This window comes from Astatotilapia calliptera, chromosome 2, assembly GCF_900246225.1.
Source record: "Astatotilapia calliptera chromosome 2, fAstCal1.2, whole genome shotgun sequence".
NCBI classification, from domain to species: Eukaryota; Metazoa; Chordata; class Actinopteri; order Cichliformes; family Cichlidae; genus Astatotilapia; species Astatotilapia calliptera.
This window is the reverse complement of record NC_039303.1, coordinates 6,283,256-6,302,531: the sequence shown is the minus strand read 5'-3', so window position 1 is coordinate 6,302,531 and position 19,276 is coordinate 6,283,256. Positions and strand designations below refer to the sequence as shown.

The 19,276-nt window shown below is 37.3% G+C and overlaps 1 protein-coding gene across 2 annotated transcripts in view; it reads right to left on the bottom strand.

Moving 5' to 3' along the window:
• rxfp1 (relaxin family peptide receptor 1) overlaps window positions 1-6,473 on the bottom strand; it is a 77,668-nt gene extending 71,195 nt beyond the window's left edge. For both annotated transcript variants that reach the window (XM_026182778.1, XM_026182785.1), the window contains exons 1-2: window positions 6,155-6,473; window positions 124-261 (exon numbers count right to left, since the gene is read on the bottom strand). In XM_026182778.1, coding sequence (XP_026038563.1) covers window positions 124-261; window positions 6,155-6,197 — 181 coding nt within the window. In that variant the 5' untranslated portion in view covers window positions 6,198-6,473. The remainder of the gene's footprint in view (window positions 1-123; window positions 262-6,154) is intronic.
• Window positions 6,474-19,276: the final 12,803 nt, after the last annotated feature.

The following is a 19,276-nucleotide window of genomic DNA, read 5'->3' as shown; positions in this document are numbered from 1 at the left end:
ATCTCAAACACTGTGTATGTGTCAGCCATTACCTAAGGGCTTTCTGGAGCTGGTATTTTGAAGATGTATGCATCAGGGCATATGAGTTTATTAACAAGTGTTCAAGTAGAAACAATGACTCACCACAGTTCTCCTCATCTGCTTGATTTCCACAGTCATCGATACCGTTGCAGTGCATGAGCTGAGGGAGACAAAAGGTCAGGTTCCCACAGGGGAAATATCCTAGTGGGCAAGTCCTCCTCTCCTCTGTCATATTGAGTGCTGTAAACAAAGCAGAAAAGCAATATGATTGAATAGAAAGTTTCTGATACTCTATTTTATTCCTGTCAAATGTGTCAGTAAAATGTAACATCTATCAACCTCATCTTGATATTTTTGTGAGCTCCTGAACATCCAGGCTCCTGTTCTTTCTGCAATCCATAACGAGCTGCTGTACTTCATTAAGCAATCTTAAATAACTGATGTACTTCAGAGACAGAACAAAATATATTACCTGGTGCCTGCATCAAATGTAAAATGGGCTTTATGAAACAACGACGTCTTCTCTATTCTTTCATTCGCACTCTAACTATTAAAATTACATACTGAGTCTGCCTTTGGTTCAAAAAACAGTATGTGGGCCCAACTTTAGGTTATACATTAAACCCAGTGTTGGGGAGTAACGGAATACATGTACCGCTGTTACGTATTTAAAATACAAAATATGAGTAACTGTATTCCGTTACAGTTACCGTTTAAAAAGGTGGTATTTAGAATACAGTTACTTTGTTGAAATAAACGGATTACACGGCGGTATTTCCCTGTTTCATATTGTGGTGGGTCAGGACTGTTTGGGTTTGTTTGACAGCTATCTTCTGTTGTTCCAGGCGGCAGCGTTATGGTTGCCATGGTTACAGGGTGACACTCTCTCTCTCTCTGCGTGTTTCCTGGGTGAGAGAGCGCCTTTTTGTTGTTGTTGTGCTAAGCTAATAGGCAGAATGCTACCGGTATAGCTCTAAAGAATGTAGCATCATAGGCAGTGTAGTCCGTGCTGCAGGGAGAATGGACTGCCATACCCGTTATGTGTATTCTGTAATGGAATACATTTTAAAAGTAACCTTCCCAACACTGATTAAACCTATACTGGCATTCCTGGACTGACACCCAATTATAATCACAATCTACTCCTTTTCTTCAATCCTTTCTCTTGCCCTTAGCGCAAACTGTTAAAGTAAAGTAAATGCAGGTGCTTTATTTGGTATTATATAATGTGTTTGTGTGTGTTCTTTAAATAATATTTTGGGATAATAAACAATGCCTCATGTTGTCAGGCCTAAAAGACCTGCTCCTGACTTGAAACATTGCACCTTTGAGGTATCAAACAAGTTGAACAGCTGAAGGTGGAAACTAATCAAAAGGTTTCACTCATGGCATGCTGCACATGCTCGTATTTCTGATTATGTTTACAATAAAGTCCCCTCACACTTTATTTTCTGTGAAAAAAACAAAACCATATCAGCTTCACATCTTGAAACCTGATGGCATGAAATTAGATTCTGTCGAGTAAAAGTCACTGAATTTTATACATCAAGCTGGACAGTTTCATTATGCTGAAAATGCTGGGAAATCATTTTAATCTCTTTTTTATTTTGATAACACCTGGTGTGCCCAACATTTCTGCCTCCTTTTTGTTTTTCCTGAAAGGAACTAATACAACACCAGTGCGCTAATACCAGGCAGGGTTAGCAGCACCTGCAATCATAAAATAAACATATGCCCTTAATATTTAAAACAGTTAAAATCATCATATTACTCTCTAACACTATCAGTCTTTTCTTGATTCTTCCTAAATCACCATGTTAGTGATGGATTATGAACAATATATTAAAATTTAGCTTTCAAAACCCAGGGGGGTTTAATCTGTAGTTCAGTTCAATTACAGTTCAATCTGTAATTTAAATCAGTTTGGGAATACTAACATAGATCTCACACATCAGTAGTTACTCACTGCAGCACAATAAGATGGCATGCTGGCAGTGTTTAAAGTCTAATACATAAATAAGAATAACCCAAATCTCCGATGTTTGGCTTCTTGCTTTTTCCCTTCTCAAAGAATGAAAATTAAAGCAATTCTTAGACGTTAGCTTTTGCCTGTAGATGCTGGTGCTGTCACTTAACCTAACTGCCAACAGTCTTAAATAGGTGGTGTAGGAAATATGAGTGGCTGTAATTTTAAATGAACTTTTCAAAAGAAGTGCATTTACACAAATTTGACAATGAGCATGAGCCACTCATCAAAAATGTATCAGCATGTTTTATTTTTAAGCTCAAGTAAAAGGCAATTATATCAGATATTTAGTTGCTGCTGAACTTGTAAACCAGAGTAGCAAAGGCAGTTTATTTAATTCATTGGATTCAATTGAATCCACTGTTCCAGAATTGAATAAACAGTTTTGTAGTTATCACTTTTAGTCTTTTAACCTAGGTTTCTAGAAGCCTTCTGAGACACTTGTGCAGGGAAGGGTTTATATTTTCATTTAATTTGAGCTCATCATCTGTGACAGCTGATTTTCTCCTTGCTCATCATGAATTTATTTCCTCTGCGACGGCAGAATATGTCACATAAGCATCTGCATCAGGTTAAACTAGGGTGATCAAACACATTCATTTCTGGTTAACTCTAAAAGACTCGCTATAGACAGACAGGAAGACTTGCTAGCCTTGCAGCATAAAGGCTGCAAAGTAAACGATTAAATTCTCCTTTGAAAACCAGCATCTGAACACATAACCCCTAATCCCCTAATGTCTAATGACTTCTACTTTATTCAAACATAGCACACAATCTCTCTTTAACAGTGGAGAGCTATAAAGTATGACAGTATCACACACTGTAATAATATATATTAGATTCGATTTTTTTAAAATAGAAAATAAAATACAATCAAAATATATAGCACAACATAAGTTTTCTGATAACTTGCAGGGAATATTCCTTTAGAAATCACATGGAGGAATGCTTCTGTTGCATTACCATTTAAGATTATTTACTGACTAAACTTTTCACACTTTATCCCTAAATGTTTCTAGCTATTAGCCAATGGAATTGTATACGTGAAGCCAAATGTTCAGCTCACATTGCTGGATATTAAATGGTCTTGTCTCTGCCAAACCCCTATTGCAAGCTCTGTTGACACCCCTTAACCAGACTATTTACTGTAGCGAAAACATGTCCTTGCCTTGTTTTGTGTGCAACACGCAAGAAAAAGAAACTTCAGCTGATAGTGTCTGGACGTGATCGTTGTGCCTCTGCCAGTGCCCGATGTTCATAATAACTGAACAGAGAATTAAATATTCTGAACGTACTTGGCTGCCGATGATATATGAATTCCTTGGTGATAACTTGTCTGGTTAAAAGTGACATCCACAAATAACAGCCACAACAAGCCATTTCAGAACTTTACATTTTCAGTTTACTTCCTCAGTAAGCTGAAAATTAAAAAAAAAGTACCAAGTAATTAGCAAACTGTAATATTTAGCTAGATAAAAACTTTTCACATGGTTAATTCTTTATAAAGGTCTAGAGCCATTATAAATACCAATAAATATGACAGTTATTTGGTTTTTTGTTGTTTTACTTTAATTATAACTTGATTTGAGAATCAGTTGCTTACTTTCCTAGGACACATATAAGGTTTCTCTACATTCACTTACTTATATTCTTAGTTAACATGAACTAATCAATGATCCCATTAATCACTCTTCAGGACTGGACATTTCAGTGATTGTACTACACAGTATAAGAATAATAAAGCATATCACAAATAACAGTGAAAATTATTCTATTATTAATTGTACACTCTTATATCAGCTCGTTTCATCAGTTGTTTGTCTAACATTGTTTATTTGTAATATTTGCACGTAACCGTTCAGCTACAATATGCTGTTCCTCAATATTTAGACTGACACAAGTACATTCACTTAGATGAGTGTGCAATTTGTATTACAGATAAGCTGCTCATCTAAAAAAGTGTGATATTTACACTTTGAGCATAAACCCTTCAGGCGGATAATTGCTGTTAGGGTTACAGCATAATGAAGAAAAAATGGAGGAAATAACTCTTTAATATGCATATGCATATTCCCCAAAATTTAATGGGAAGTTTCACTACTTTCCTAACTAACTATCCCTGACTTTTCAGCTGGCATCAAAGACCAGCTGCAAATATTCAACATTTATGCAAATGGATGTCTTATATGTTTACTTATATGTTGTATATATGTCATATGAAATAATAGTGCATTTAATAACAAGTTCAAACATGGACTCAAGTGAAAGAAATGTGAGAAAATTCATTAAATATGCTCTAAAATTGATCTGCAACTACTCAGACAGCTCTTATACTATATTGACTGTCTCTGGGATTGTTTCAACATGCTGCAGCCCCACAAAAGCTGATAAGGAAAGAGGTAAGCACACTGACAAAAACTCAGAGAAGATGGTTTGCCACAGATGTGGTCCAACAGTTTCTACTGACTGATTGTGAATTATGGTTCCAAAGAGCTTTGTGGCAATGCTCTGTGAGATTCTGGGATAAAGCCAATCAGCTGTTTGACTGTGACAACATACGAACTATGCTCTTAATGGGCTGTTTTCTGATGCGACAGATCCATTTTTCACAATACAGCACACAGTATAGACATTTTGTCTTCCAGTGCATGGTTGTATCTAGAATCTAATCAAAGAAAATGCAGCTCATTTCTTCCATGACTAGTTTTAGCGTAAAGTTCAGAGGTGATTCAAATGCAGACACAAGAAAACAGGATGGAGACAAAGCTGGCATTAATTAATGTAATCAATTCTACACACCAAAAGGCACTGTAGAGTGAGCACCATACTCAAAATGAAGTCTAACTAATAACTTGGAAGGATCAAAAAGGAAAACAAAGCCTTGGGGAGTCACACAGAGACAGAACCACTGGGGCGGAAGGGAAACAGACAAGTCTGCAACTGACAAAGGATGCACAGGGCTAAATACACAGAGAGCTAATTGAACGCAGGTGAAATTAATGAGTGTGGACAGAGGATCACAAATGAGGCAAAAATCAACAGAAAACGCAGAAAGTTATCAAAATCAAACAAGAAGTCATTGCAAAGAAACCTTAAGAGAGACAAAGGGAACCAAAGACAGCAGTCATGGGGGGAAAGGAATGAAAATTATCCCAAAGAAAATCCTGGGACAGGTTATCACTGCCCTGCTGTCATTAGTTTATAAGCTGTATGACAGTCTTAAAAGCTTCTTCTCAAACAACACGTCTGTCTCAAACCTACAGCTGAACATGGAGTGGTGTGTGATCAGTCCAAATAATGCACTAAATAGGTTTAAAATATCAGGGAGATATTAATATCCCAAACATTTTCTTGGCCGGTGCCTTCATTTTGCAGTGGCTCCGCTTGGACTACACTCAGCGACAACAACTGGCAGACTTAACTCGGTGTTCCCTTTAGGTTTCCCACTGCTCTAAACCTTAATACAGGATGCCACACAAGTAGCAGAGAGTTACCGATACAGTAGTGGATGCACTGCTGTTTTATTAGATTATGAATGCTTTAGATTAAGAAAAGCGAAGATAATTCCAAAAAAAAAAAAAAAATCGAACAAATGGCAAATTCTCTGCAGTCCAATAAATGTAATAATCATGCAAAACAAAAATCCTCAGACCCACATGCATAATAACATGAAATGGGACTGAAGACATTAACTGGGCATGTTTATTGATTACAATTACGTCCACATTTAGATAAGCTTAAATTGTATAATATTGGAGGTGGTTATTAGTGGGTGGAATAGCCATTGCACCGAAAACGATTTTAAATACGACCAATTCAAGCTATCGTGAAAGCAACAGAATTATCCTGCTACATCTTCTGTCATGCATTCGATAGAAACCCTGGAAATCACTATTCTCTCTCCCTCTCTACCCTTTTTGTTGTCCGTGCTTATGTGAAAGATATTTACTTGGATTTACCCGGCGGCTACTTCTTAAAAGACATTATTAGAAAATATGTTCCCTTTAAAATTGGTGTGAAAAACAATAGATTTTGGAACACTTGAAAAAAGATAACTTATCTACAGCCAGACCATATTTTCGTGATGAAAGAAGTTGTTAAACTTACCCCACACTCCGTAAGCGAATGCCACAGCTATATAAACTTGCATCGTGGCGCTTTGGGTTTTTTTTTTTTCCTTTTTTCTTTTGCTGAATATCGCGCGGTTGAAACAAACTGGGAATCTGTGCGTAAAAATGTCACCAAAAGTTTGCCCTTGCGTTCCTGTTACGTAATAAACGCGTGGACCGAGGTACTGTCAAACGCGTGCGGTGCAGATGCAGCTAGAGAAGAACCCGTTGCCACTTCGCAAAGTCGACTAGGTCTGCAGCCATCTCCACTAGCAGAGGGGTCTAAAGAATCAGTTGCCATCTTCTGACGCACAAGCCGCAGCAGTACAGGTGCAGCGCGCAGAGGGCGCTCGCAGGAGAAAAGGGGGTGGGGGTGCAGTCTGGGTCTCTGAATAGGAGGAACAGCTAAAGTCCAAAAGCAATAATCGGTTTCGCTGATCAAATTTGTAATCAGTAGGTGTTTGTACTGAGCGCTAAACTTTAATTGTGCAGCACAGCACCCTGCAGAGTCTACAAAAGCCTCAATGACAATTCATGTGTTAGTAGGATCAGAGGAGTGTATGTGAGATCACTGAAAAAAACGTCTGAGTGTGGGATAGCGCACACGATTTTCCCCGAATCACCCCCCCCCCCCCCCCCCCCCCCCCACACACACACACACCAAACATTTTCCTGTATTATAGAAATAAAAAAAAAAAAAGTTGGTATGTTTGGACCAGGAGAAAGAATTAGAATTTGTTTTGTCTCTAACCGGCAATTAGAGACAAAACAAATATCTGAAATATCAGATTTAATTATTAGCTTTAACGCCGTTCGTCACACAATAACAACAACTCATCAGCTTGCTTGTAAGTTGAAGTATACTTTTAGTAGTGCTTGTTAAAGCCAGTGTAAAAGATGTACAAGATATTATATGTAGGGTAGATTTACATATTAATGTCTGTGTGTTTTAACAAGTCAATATAAATTATGTATGAATGAATAAGAACCTGTGAATATTATCACTGCAGGCTGCATTTAGTCTTTCACCGCATGCTTCACTCTTATGCTTTAAAAGGTAGTGACTTGCTGTTCCGATTCATTCTCACTTTAGTGTTATTTCAAGACACAGCTGCTATTTTCATCTAATAAACTCCCCAATGAACCAACTGTATGCTGCTTGCCTGGTGCCTGATGGCAAACAGACACTCGTGAATGTAACGGATCAGCTGTTAAAGAGTCTTAGTTTTATGCATTTTGTGAGACCAAAGCCTGAGCTAAAAGAAATCCTGGACTTACTTGTAGTCAGAAGTCATCATGGGCATGACTGTAATGGTAATTTTGGGCTTACTTTTTACTGACTTTTCTAATAATTATTCCATGTACCAGTAACTGCTTTTTTACTGGTTTCTTTGTTCTTTGGAATGATTGCACAGTGTACATCTTCAGTGGCTTAAAAAAACGGATTGGAACAAGGGTTGGGTGCACCGGTTTTAATTTATTTTGCATTTTCTTTCATGCAAACAGGGTCAAAATACAAGCTAATATAGATTTTTAAAAAAAAGAATTTCTTTTTCCTTTTGCTGAATATCACAGAGTTGAAGTTGCCCCTGTGGACAGTCGCCCCTGTGGGGTCCTTCAAAACTCGCGTCCTCTACCAGAGGCCTGTCAACTTGAGGTTCTGGTGCATTATGTTAGCTGTTCCTAGGACTCCGCTCTTCTAGACGGAGATCTCCAATGTTGTTCCTGAGATCCACTGGAGTCACTCGCCTAGCTTGGGAGTCACTGCATCTAGTGCTCCGATTACCACTGGGACCACTGTTACCTTCATCCTCCACATCTTCTCGAGCTCTTCTCTGAGCCCTTGGAACTTCACAAGCTTCTCGTGTTTCTTCTTCCTGTTGTTGCTGTCATTTGGTATCGCTACACCTATCACTACAGCCATCTTCTTCTGTTCTTCTGCCACCACTTTGTGCAGTTGGTTATCCACCACTAATTTGTCCATCTGTATCTGGAGCTCCCCCAGGATCTTAGTTCAGCCATTCTCCACCACCCCATCTCCTATTTTGACCTCTGGACCTCCAGGCCATATTCGGCACAGATTTTTCTGTATGCTGGCCACTTGGTTAAGGCGTGCTAGATGTTAGGCCTGCTAGCATCTTGCACCCTGCTGTTATGTGCTGTATTGCCCCAGGGACATCTGTACACAGCCTGCACCTGGGGTCTTGCCTGGTGTGATAGATCCGAGCCTCGATGGATCGTCTGCTCAGAGCTTGTTCCTGTGCTGACTCTGTGCTATCTATTTTTCTTTTGTCCATTCACTGGAAGGACTTCTGGATGTCAGCCACTTCCTTTGTCTGCTGGTGGTACATACTGCGCCGTGGCCTGTCTTTCCATGATGGTTGCTCCTTTTCCTCCTCTTTCTTGGGTTTCTGCTGTCTGAGGTGAGCACATGGTTGTTTGGAGCCTCCTTTGTATGGGAGCTGTCACTTCTGGGGATCCTTGGGGATCAGGACAGTCCAGCCTTCAGTTAGCCATTCCGGGTGTCCCTCATCAAATAGCAGCTGGTTCATCTGTGCTGCCAGATGCTCGCCAAATGCATTTAGCCAGTAGGTGTGAGCCATGTCAGGGCCTGGTGACAATTCTTCATACTGGAGACACTTTGTTGGATGTCTACTGCTGTGATGGTTACTGGGTCCTGTTCAGTAAGGTTGCTGTGGTCTGTTCTTAGATCAACTATGAAGCCACTGAGCATTACCTTTGAGTTGTGTCCTTCTCCCATATGCTCTTCTAGTGTTGCTCAATCTCCAGCCATGGTGGCGTTATACTCATATTATTCTCCTGCCACTCAGAGTACACCTTGGATGGGTCGGTGGATGGGTCTCCAAGGCCCTAACCCTAACAGCTCATATAGTGCCGAATCACAACAATAGTTGCCTCAAGGCAGGACTTTCCAGCCTTCAGTGTAGGGTCTCTATATTGTAAGAGACCCTACAAAGACCCTTCAATAAAACAAAGAAAACAGAGACCCCCCCAAATTATATCACCCCTTATGCAGTCTGGCAGCAGTGAGAAGGAAAAACTCCCTTTAAACAGGAAGAAAGCTCTAGCAGAACCAGGCTCAGGGAGGAGTGGACAGCTGGCGCGGCTGTTTGGGGGTGAGTAGATGAAGACAGGACTGAAACAGGCTTCAAAACTGACACTTTCAAGCTTGACTGAAATTTGTAGTTTTCCACATGAACAAGCCAATAAAAAAAATTTGAGAAAGATTTTATGGTCAGAAGAGACAATTGAGCTACTTGGCCACAATAATAAGGTGTATGCTTGGTTGAGTTTTTCTAACCTAAGAACACTGCACACACTGTCAAGTATGTGGTGGTAGCATCATGGTCTGGGGCTGCTTTGGTGCCAGTGGTGCTGTCACTGATTTACACAAAGTGGATAGAATAATGAAGAAGGAATACCTCCAAGTTTTTCAACTTCACCTGAAATCAACAGCTAGGTAGTTGAAATGTGGACATATTTGGGTGTTGCAACAAGACAATTATCAAAACTGTTTTATCTGAATGGACAAGACAAGGTTAACCTTGTGCTTCTAGAATGGCCTTCTAGCCAAAGTCCTGACCTCAACCCTATTGAAAATTTGTGGACAGCGCTTAAAATCTGGGTCCATGCCAGGAAACCAACCAATATAAATAAATCTACCAATTCTACCAGAAGGACTAGTCAAATATACAGCCAGAATCATATCCAAAGCTTGTTGACCTACCTGTGGTCAAGGTGTAACTTGTTAATTTAACCAAATATCAGTGGGTATTTATATATAAACCTGAGCCTACATATATACATTTGAACTGTGTGGATTAGAGAAACTTTCAAAATCAAACTTGTGCACTTCATTTATTTGTTTAAATCATTAAAGAGCTACGCAGCACAGTCATTACACACTGGCAAAAAGAAAGTTCAAATACATCTTTAAAAGCCCCAAATTATCATGACATTCAAGTCCATGATGAGTGCATGACCGCAATGGTATACTTCACACAACCAGAAACATGACTCAAAATAGGTGATATTGTTGCACTGTGTTTGTTAGAAGCATTGTTGCTGTCCCTAAGTTGTTAAATAAACCTATTATAGTTACTTTAATTGATCCAAAGGCTGACATTGATTGTTACATCTCTACTCAGAAACATAATTAAAAAGAAAGGCAGCACCATTCACGATTAAGCAATCATTGCTGCTGTTTGGGGGAAAAAAAGACAGAAGAAGCCACCTACCAACTCTAACCAGCCCTGACCTCAGTAAGAAGTCTTCATCAAACAGGAAAAATAAAGAATAAACAATATTTGCTATGGTGTACTGGAATTGCTGAGCATTACTGTACTTCTAAAAACAGGAAGGTGAATTCTTTTAAAGGTTTTTTTTTAAAATTGAGGTTGTTAACCTCCTAGGACCTGTCGTCCACATATGTGGACATCCCATTTTGGGTTATTTAGACCAAAATACTCAATTTTGCTCTACATGGGCCTGATATCCACTTACGAGGACATTATTCTGCTACTGTTCTATCAAAATTTTAAACAAATATCCTCATATGTGGCTCTTATTTTTCTTAAAAACAAAAATAAGGTAAAAAAAAAAATCTGGTAATTCTTTGTTTTTACATTCATCGGGCCCCAATATGCCCAGAAATCAAAGAGAAATTAAAAATGCATGTCGTGGAAGAGTTTGGGTCTTAGGAGGTTAAAGAAAATACCACAACACTTAGCATTGACAGCATTAAATATCTTTGTTTTTAACCGTGTTGTGGTTTCTAACAAGCCTCAGACTGTAAGATCAGATACAAACGAGCGCTGTGGGTGCTTGGCAAGCTGCAGCATTATGTAATATTTTGGCAGTCAATGAATTACTTACATTACACCACTGACGGCTTCCTCAAGGAACTCATCTTCATATCTTTTCGCTGTTCTTTGAAAAGGAAATTGCATATTTATTTTTATGCTTTGCTAGTATGCAAATTTCCCCTTAGTTGCTTTTTGTGGGTGCATGATAAGCCCTGATTTTACATATTTAGATTTAGGGGGATTAAGGGAGGCATGTATACTTTCTCACAGATGGGAAGTCACTATTTCCCACTTAGTGTTAACTTAATTAGAATTAATTTTAGACTTGAAGAGCAGTGTTTTAGCAACCCAGGGAAGTTTCTATTCTATTATCAAACCTGAATTCTAGCATGTTCATAGCTGATGTAATGCGCTTGATTTTAATTACAGGTATAAAGAAAAAGCATTAGAACAGGTTGTGGACCTGTGCTATCATGTATTGATTTGGTGGAATGTTTATAAAAAATAGACACTGTGTCAATTTTAAAGAGGTAAAGGTCGGATAGATATCTGAAAATCACCATGACATTTTAAATCAGAATGCTGTTCGTTTGATAGTGCATTAAAAACTGAAACCTCAGTTCTTTAAAACGCTCTACAGTGTGACTTTCCTTTATTGTAAAAGTTAATTAATATATATAAATATATGTTAAATATATATAAATATATGGAAAATATTAATATGATTCCATAATATGTATAAAATGAGTTTGGACCCTAATGCCTATTAAAAGATAAATAGTTATTATAGAGCACAAGTACTGTATCACAAAAATGACCTTAAAACTTTATCTGTGAAACTTGAATGCCTTTTTTCACCGAGAAGATTTCTGGCACACTGAAATTGTCATTCTTGCTATGAAAGAAATTACTGAAGTTGTTATCTTCTACAGAACAAAGAAGTGTTCATCAGGCTGAAAATTGAATTACTAATTTCAATGAGAAGGAAGAGATCATTTTCAAAACCCAGCGGGCTGATTAGATAAAGCTGTGTGGTGTCAGTATAGCTAATAAATGATAGATGCCATGTTATTCTTTTTCCTGGATAAACACTGAAGTATGAAAGAAATCCAGTGACACATAAAAAATGTGAGATTTGAAATCATTTTAAGAGCTGAGCGAGCAGCAGCTTTGTTTTGTGTTAGAGGTTGGCCTTATGTGACCTGCACTTTGCGGCGCTTGTTGGTATTAGCGTTGTCTCTTCTTTCCAATTCTGTTGTTAATTCTTGTCATGAATATTACTCACACTAAAACTGTCATCACAAGATAGCAAGGTTGTCTGAATATACTTATTAATTTGTTTGGTAGAACTTGGGAGAAGAAGCTATTAAAAATCCCCAAAACAAAACAAATCAACTAAAGTATTGAACTTTAAATGAAAGCATTTTTTTGTGTATATTTACTTAAGTTCCTTGTCTTTTGTTATCTTTGTTTAAACTGTAGTACTCCCTGCTCTTGGAAATTCAGAAACAGTAGTAGCTTAGAGTTTCTCCATTTTACAGCATAAACATGCAGTATCCAGTTTTGGTATACAGAAGAAACACATGCAGTACGACACTAACACAGTCATAAAAGGAGTTGTGCTGCAGCTCTGGCTCTTTTGTCAGGACAGCTGTTTATGTAAACTGAAATACTTTATCTCTCACCACATTCAACCATGATGTGGTCAAGACTACTATCAGTCTATAAGTATGAGTGTTCTTGATGAGTTAAAGAACCAGCCAAGAAAGTGATGAAAAAATTATATCTATTGTTATAATGACAGACACTAAAGCAGGTTCATACAAAAATAACTTATTTACCCCTTCATAACAAACATGCAATGGCTTTCTTTTCATAGTTTTACACCATAAAACAGGACCTCTTAAACATGTGTGTGGTGGTCCCTTTTGCGGAATTTTTCATGCTGTTATCTGCTACAGAAAATGGACTACTTTGTGGTTAGTCATCGCATCTAGGAAGTCTGAGTTTGTCATGAAGAGTATTGTGAGGAGGACATAAAGAAACATGGCATAAAATAATTACTTGACTACCAAAAAAACCCCACCAAAAAAAACATGGTGCTATCAACATGGTATCTTATGCTAAACACAGAGAAAAGCTGGGAGGCTGTTATGTTTTGTGTTTCAAATGTTGTGTTATAGGCGAAATATAGATTCTCTGCTGGGGGACTATGTTTTCTGTGCAACCTATTTACCATACCTTACTAAACCAACTGAATTAAGCACAAACTAAGTGCAGAAAATATAGTTATGTTGTCATAATTGGTTCTAACCTATTGTTAAGTCTTTTTTACAGTGCTAGAACTGCAGCTACCAGAACACAGAACACTCACCAAGAATATCTATTTTATCTTTTTGCAGCATTAATATCAGAATTTTAGCATCAACATCATCATCATCACTACGTGGTAACATCTCTGATTAGATTAGATTAGATTGCACTCACAGGGATCATTTTGTGTGCAAGAATTTAAATGACATGTGAAATGCCCCTTTTTAACAGTGGTTAAAAAAGAAAGTTGATAATAACCTTTGGGTATATCCAAGCCAGTTATGACACAGAAAGCTGTATTGAACTTATTTTGTGGTATACACTTCCCAGGAGTCCAAAAAAGCAAGTGAATCATATGAAAACACAAGGACTAGTTAATGGACAAAGGCTCCTCTACAGGGAAAAGAAAAATATGATCAAAGAGAAGCCCGAGGCATGTATAAATGGGGGGTTTAATAGGATAGTGAAGACAAGTGGCGAAGGATGTATGGGTATGAAAAGGATTACAGAAGTGACAACAATCAGGACAATCATAATATGGCAAGTAAAACTAACACATGGCACGAAGGCAAACCATCCTTCAAAGTAAACTGTAATAAATCAAAAGACAATATCTAAAATAGGAGACAAGCAGGTTTTCACTGAACATGACGATGTGACAAAGGAAAGAACAATGCAGGAAACAGTAAAGGAACTAAACACAAACTGAAACTACATAGAAATCAAGAGTTTAGAACTTAAACTAAAAAAAACTTGAACCTCTTGAATGACCAAGCTTCTCACCCTATGTCTGAGGGAAAGCCCAGCCACACTTAGAAGAAAACAGATTTCTGGTGCTTGAATCCGCAAGCTTGCAACCATAGGTGAGGGTAGGAACAAATACTGACCGTCAATTCAACATCTTCACTTTCATGCTTGGCTTTCTCTGCACCATAACAGATCAGTATGACATCCCTGTCAGAACTAGAAACAAAACACAAGAACAAAAATCCATCTTAACAAGCATCAAACTTTCCTAATAACTAGATTATAAATAAATCAAACTCAAACTACTAAAAGAACAATGGAAGCATTAACCAGAACATAGTTTTGCAAAACAATTACAGCTTGTTAGAACAATTAGAAATCAAAGACACCACAATCCCACAAGTTATTAAACTTGGTTTTGAGAATAACAAAAAAAAACCCCAAATCAAGGCAAGAATCTAAGACATCAAAGATGCAATTAATATAATAGAATCTGAAAAACACCTCAAGAGAGCAAGGTTTCTATTACACAACTGGCTTTGTTAGTCATTTAACACATTTAAAGGCTTTATGTTTTCTCATAATATCATAATAATAGTAACAAACACAGGTCCTTAACCACAACATACTCACATTTACTCAAAAAAACAAAAACACAATCTACATTATGGCCAAAGAAAAAAACTTACTGTAGTCTTCTGCTGAAATTAGACTTGACATGGCTCCAGCTGGCTGCCACATCTAATAATTTGATCAGTGATAACTGGCTGAAAATCATCACCAGTATTGATCAAGACCTGCTGCAGCTCAGTTATATTCACATTTTCTAGATGGGTTTGTATGGATCAATATTGTCATAAATATTGCCACAGTCGATTGGAGACCTGTCATGTAAAAATACAGACATCTGCAATAAATTGAGAAATAAAACATTAGATTGAATGAATTGGGACACAGTTAGTTGAACTGGATCAGCCTCATGAATTACTAAACCAAACTGTCCACATTTAATCTGAAAGTACATTCAATCAGAACAGCACTTCCTGACAGCAGGTTTAAGAAAGGTATGTTTTTGGTTTTTTTTGTTTTTTTGTGTGACCTCGTATTTATATACCATTTCACTTGTTTTTATGTGGCAGGCTACAGAAAGAATCACCCCTCTGGGTTATTAATGATGGAAGAATATGAGTCAAACTGCAGGGGAGTAAATGACTCCACTGCAAATTATTTCGCAACCGTGAAAGCCAAATTGCCCTATTTAGGCAAATTAACTGGACATATTGAACACTCCAAATTGCACATCCAAATCATCATTGGGCTGTGGATGTCATATGTACATGTTTATGATGATGCAATAACAGTTTACATTTGACAGCATTGGTATCTTATTGACTACATTGTTTACATAGGCTGAATGCCTCTCATTATAGTTTCTGTTAAATAACTAAAACACTTACTCACCAATGAACTAATGATCAAGACCTGCAGTAGATAACAGTTAAACCCAAAGAACTCCACTGATGTATACTGATGGTGCATTTGTCATGCAGCAAGAGTTGTACTGGAGCCTGTGAGTGTGAAACATTTGAATCACTGCAGTTTATCTACTGTCAGATTGCAGCTCTGAATAAGCTTTCACACTTGTAAGAGTTATCACAAGAATTAACAATATCTATCTATCTATCTATCTATCTATCTATCTATCTATCTATCTATCTATCTATCTATCTATCTATCTATCTATCTAGGGTGCAATGATACTCGTATCGATATTGAACCGTTCGATACAGTGCTTTCGGTTCAGTACGCATATGTATCGAACAATACAAAATTTTAAATGTATTTTATCAATTTCTCTTCTGACGATGCTGTCTGTGTTGAGCGCTCAGTGGATCTGCGTTCAACTACTCTGCCTAGGCTGCACTGTTGAGCGCAGATCCACTGAGCGCAGCGCAAGCTAGCAAGACAGAAGCTAAGCTCGTTGCAACATGGCAAATTGAACCTCCCCCACCCTCATTCAGATCTGGCCTTTGGAACTATTTTGGTCTTCATGTGAAGTATGACCCTGAAGGTAAGCGCATCATGGACAAAAGTAAAACAGTGTGTCGGATGCATTGCTCAATTGCATGGTGGGAACTACTGCATTAGAGCAGTTTACTCGTTAACGTGTTGACGCCGTCCAGCCCCACGCACGGGCGATCCGCGGTAGCTCGTTAACGGAGATTTACCGTGTTGTGGTGTTAACGTTATTTCAGATTAACGCTGACAGCACTAGTGGGAACACAACGAATATGACTGCACATTTACACTGACATCAGCCTAGTACAAAGACAAGTGGAAGCAGACAAAAACAACAAGCACACATGCTACAAACTTTACCCGAGTCATTTAGACAGCCGTTAGCACATGATTCTCCTTATGGGGACCTGATATGTTTAATATGCTGCTGAGAGTATACCCCAGAAGAAGCGTATAGTATAGCTTTTATTTTGGAAAGAGCCATTTCTCTGTAATAAACTCTCTTTTCCAAAGATGAGTGATTCCTCAATCAGATAGATTTATTTTTTTATTACTTTGTTGTTTCAGCAACATTAAATTTAAAAACTGTACTTTTGAGTTAAAATATATATTTATAATTTTAATAAATGACAAATTAAAAAAGCATGAAAATTTTTTTGTACCGTGACACCAAAGTATCGAACCGAACCGTGAATTTTGTGTATCGTTGCACCCCTACTATCTATCTATCTATCTGAGCTGACCAAGAAATAACTAATTATATCAGTTTGCTGATATTTTTTTGTACCGTGAGAAACTAAGGATTCAGAAAGAGATGAAAGTGAATGAAGTAAAGATATATTAGCATAATAAACTAGCTTTAGAGAATTGGAGAATGACCTATCTTGCAGAGTATATGACACTCTTATATGATTATACCCCCTCTTGCTAACTCAAAGTCCTTATTAAGAGGGTAAATGGCTAATGGTAGCTTTGCTAAAAATATTTTACTTTATGATTATATTTAGCTAAGATGTTGCCTTTTGTTGTTTTTGTTTAGACAGCAGTACATTTCTTGGAAACCATTGAAATTTAGAAACAGTCATATTTCATATTTAAAAATATTTATAACTTATCAACAAGAGACATAATAGTAACAGTGCACTTAAAAGCATTGTGTTACAGCTTCAGCCCACTTTTCTGCATAGGAATTAATCTTAAGTGAACACAAGGACACTGACTGTGCCCTTAAAATGCCACTTTTTACAATTTTAGAAACCCAAATTATAAAACCAGAAATCATTAACGTCTCTTATTTGATAGTAGGACAATAAGACATCAGACCAATTTAGTTGCTGGAGCATATTGCAGCTGTCATTGGGCAAGGAGTGGGTTACAACAAGCAGTCCATTTCATAATGTCATAATTTACACTTTTTAAAAAAAAAATTTGCTGTTTTATCAGTGTGCCCGATGTGTGAGCGATGTGTACTTTAATCACTTGTAAGAGAACAGAAGTGATACTCTTAAATATATAAAAAACTGGCATACCTGCTTTTGAAGACGTTGCAAGATTCACAGAGATAAGTCATAAGTATTCCACACATGCAAGTGTGTACTCTTCTACTTTCTACCTAATATTCAACAGGGAGTCTTTGATGTGCAAAATTCTCTTTTTTAAGTTTTCCTATCACCTTCTTCGCAGAGTCTTTCTTTCTCTGTCTCTTGCTGTTCTCCGTTATTGTTATCTTTGACCACACGTTTCCATCTGTCTTACTGAGAGTCAGATAGAATAATCTTGTTGAGTAGTTTTTGTTATGTAAGACGCTTGAAAAAACAGTAGAAAGCAATGAGGTGCAGAGAGAAAATACATGCGATGGGGAAAACAGCACAACCTTCACCTTCAGTATTATACTGTGGCATTGGCACATGTTACTTATTTATTAACTTACTAGTTTATAATTATTATTTTAACATCAGCTCCAAGTGCGTTCTTTTGCATTCAACTGGAAAGATGTTCAGTGAAAAATGGTTATTGGCTGTGTAATGTTCACTGTTTTCTTCCCACTGGATCATCATTATTAATACAAACTAAACATAAGTAAGTCTTAGACTTTGAAAATGTGTTAAAATATTGTAATATTTTTGATATTTTGACATTTTTAATGCCAAAAAGAAATTCACACAGTTTCTCAACTTTCTCTCTAAGCTATTCAATAATTTCAAAGCAAAGACATCAATATAACACTTTGCATGAGTCCGGAGACAAGACTAACTGCCATCTTCTTATTTTTCATTGGGTTTTTTCCCATCTACATCAAAAATGGGAAATAATACACTTTGCAAAAGCCTAGGTTTGAATAAGTGACCATTCATTGGAGATTTTATTGTTTGTTACATAAACATTCCTGAGATTGAAGGCAGCTATGTTTGCAGAAGAAAAAATCTCATTATGCTAAATCTCAATCACTAAAGTTTAGTTTCACAAAATGTTACATTAAATGAAAAAAAAATACTATTAAAATTCATGAGGGTGAAATGGGACTTGGAGACAAACACAGTCACATCAAGAGCATTCATAACATTTTTAAAAGTAATTTAAAATGTCTTCATAGGAGAAGCCTGTATGCAGTGACAGATTGCTGATACACTTGGGTTGGTATGCTCAAAAATATGAAACAAAACGTTTGAATGAAAAACAGAGAAAAAAAAAGATGGTGAGTGTGAAAAAAACAGCAGGGTGTCATGAAGTCATCCTTCAAATATAAGATGGAGACTGAAGCTCATGTGGCTCAGCCATTCCCCGCTGAAGTGTCCTTGAAAGAAGAAACTGTCAGACTGGAGATTTGATGTTGACACCAAGTACAGGTAGTCATAGGTCTTATTCAGGGAATGTCAAAATATCAAACAAATTCTGTGTAACAAGCAACAAGTGTTTTATAATCGGTGCATGTTGCATTTTAACAACTTCGTCACTAGTTTTTTGTTTTGTTTTTAATTTTACACTTAAAGAAATCTCATTGAGCCAGCAATAGAATTTTAAGTCCCAAAAGAACCCTAGGCAATGGATATGAAGGACTTTATCCTTCAAATCAAAAACCTATAGTAAATCATTTGGCTTTCAATAGCACATCGCAGTCTTATCCAGCTTTTTCACAGCTTTTCTCTGTGGTGTGATCTAAACTATCCCCGTGTGAGACACAATATTACAGTAAACTAAAGAAAACCACAATGAAA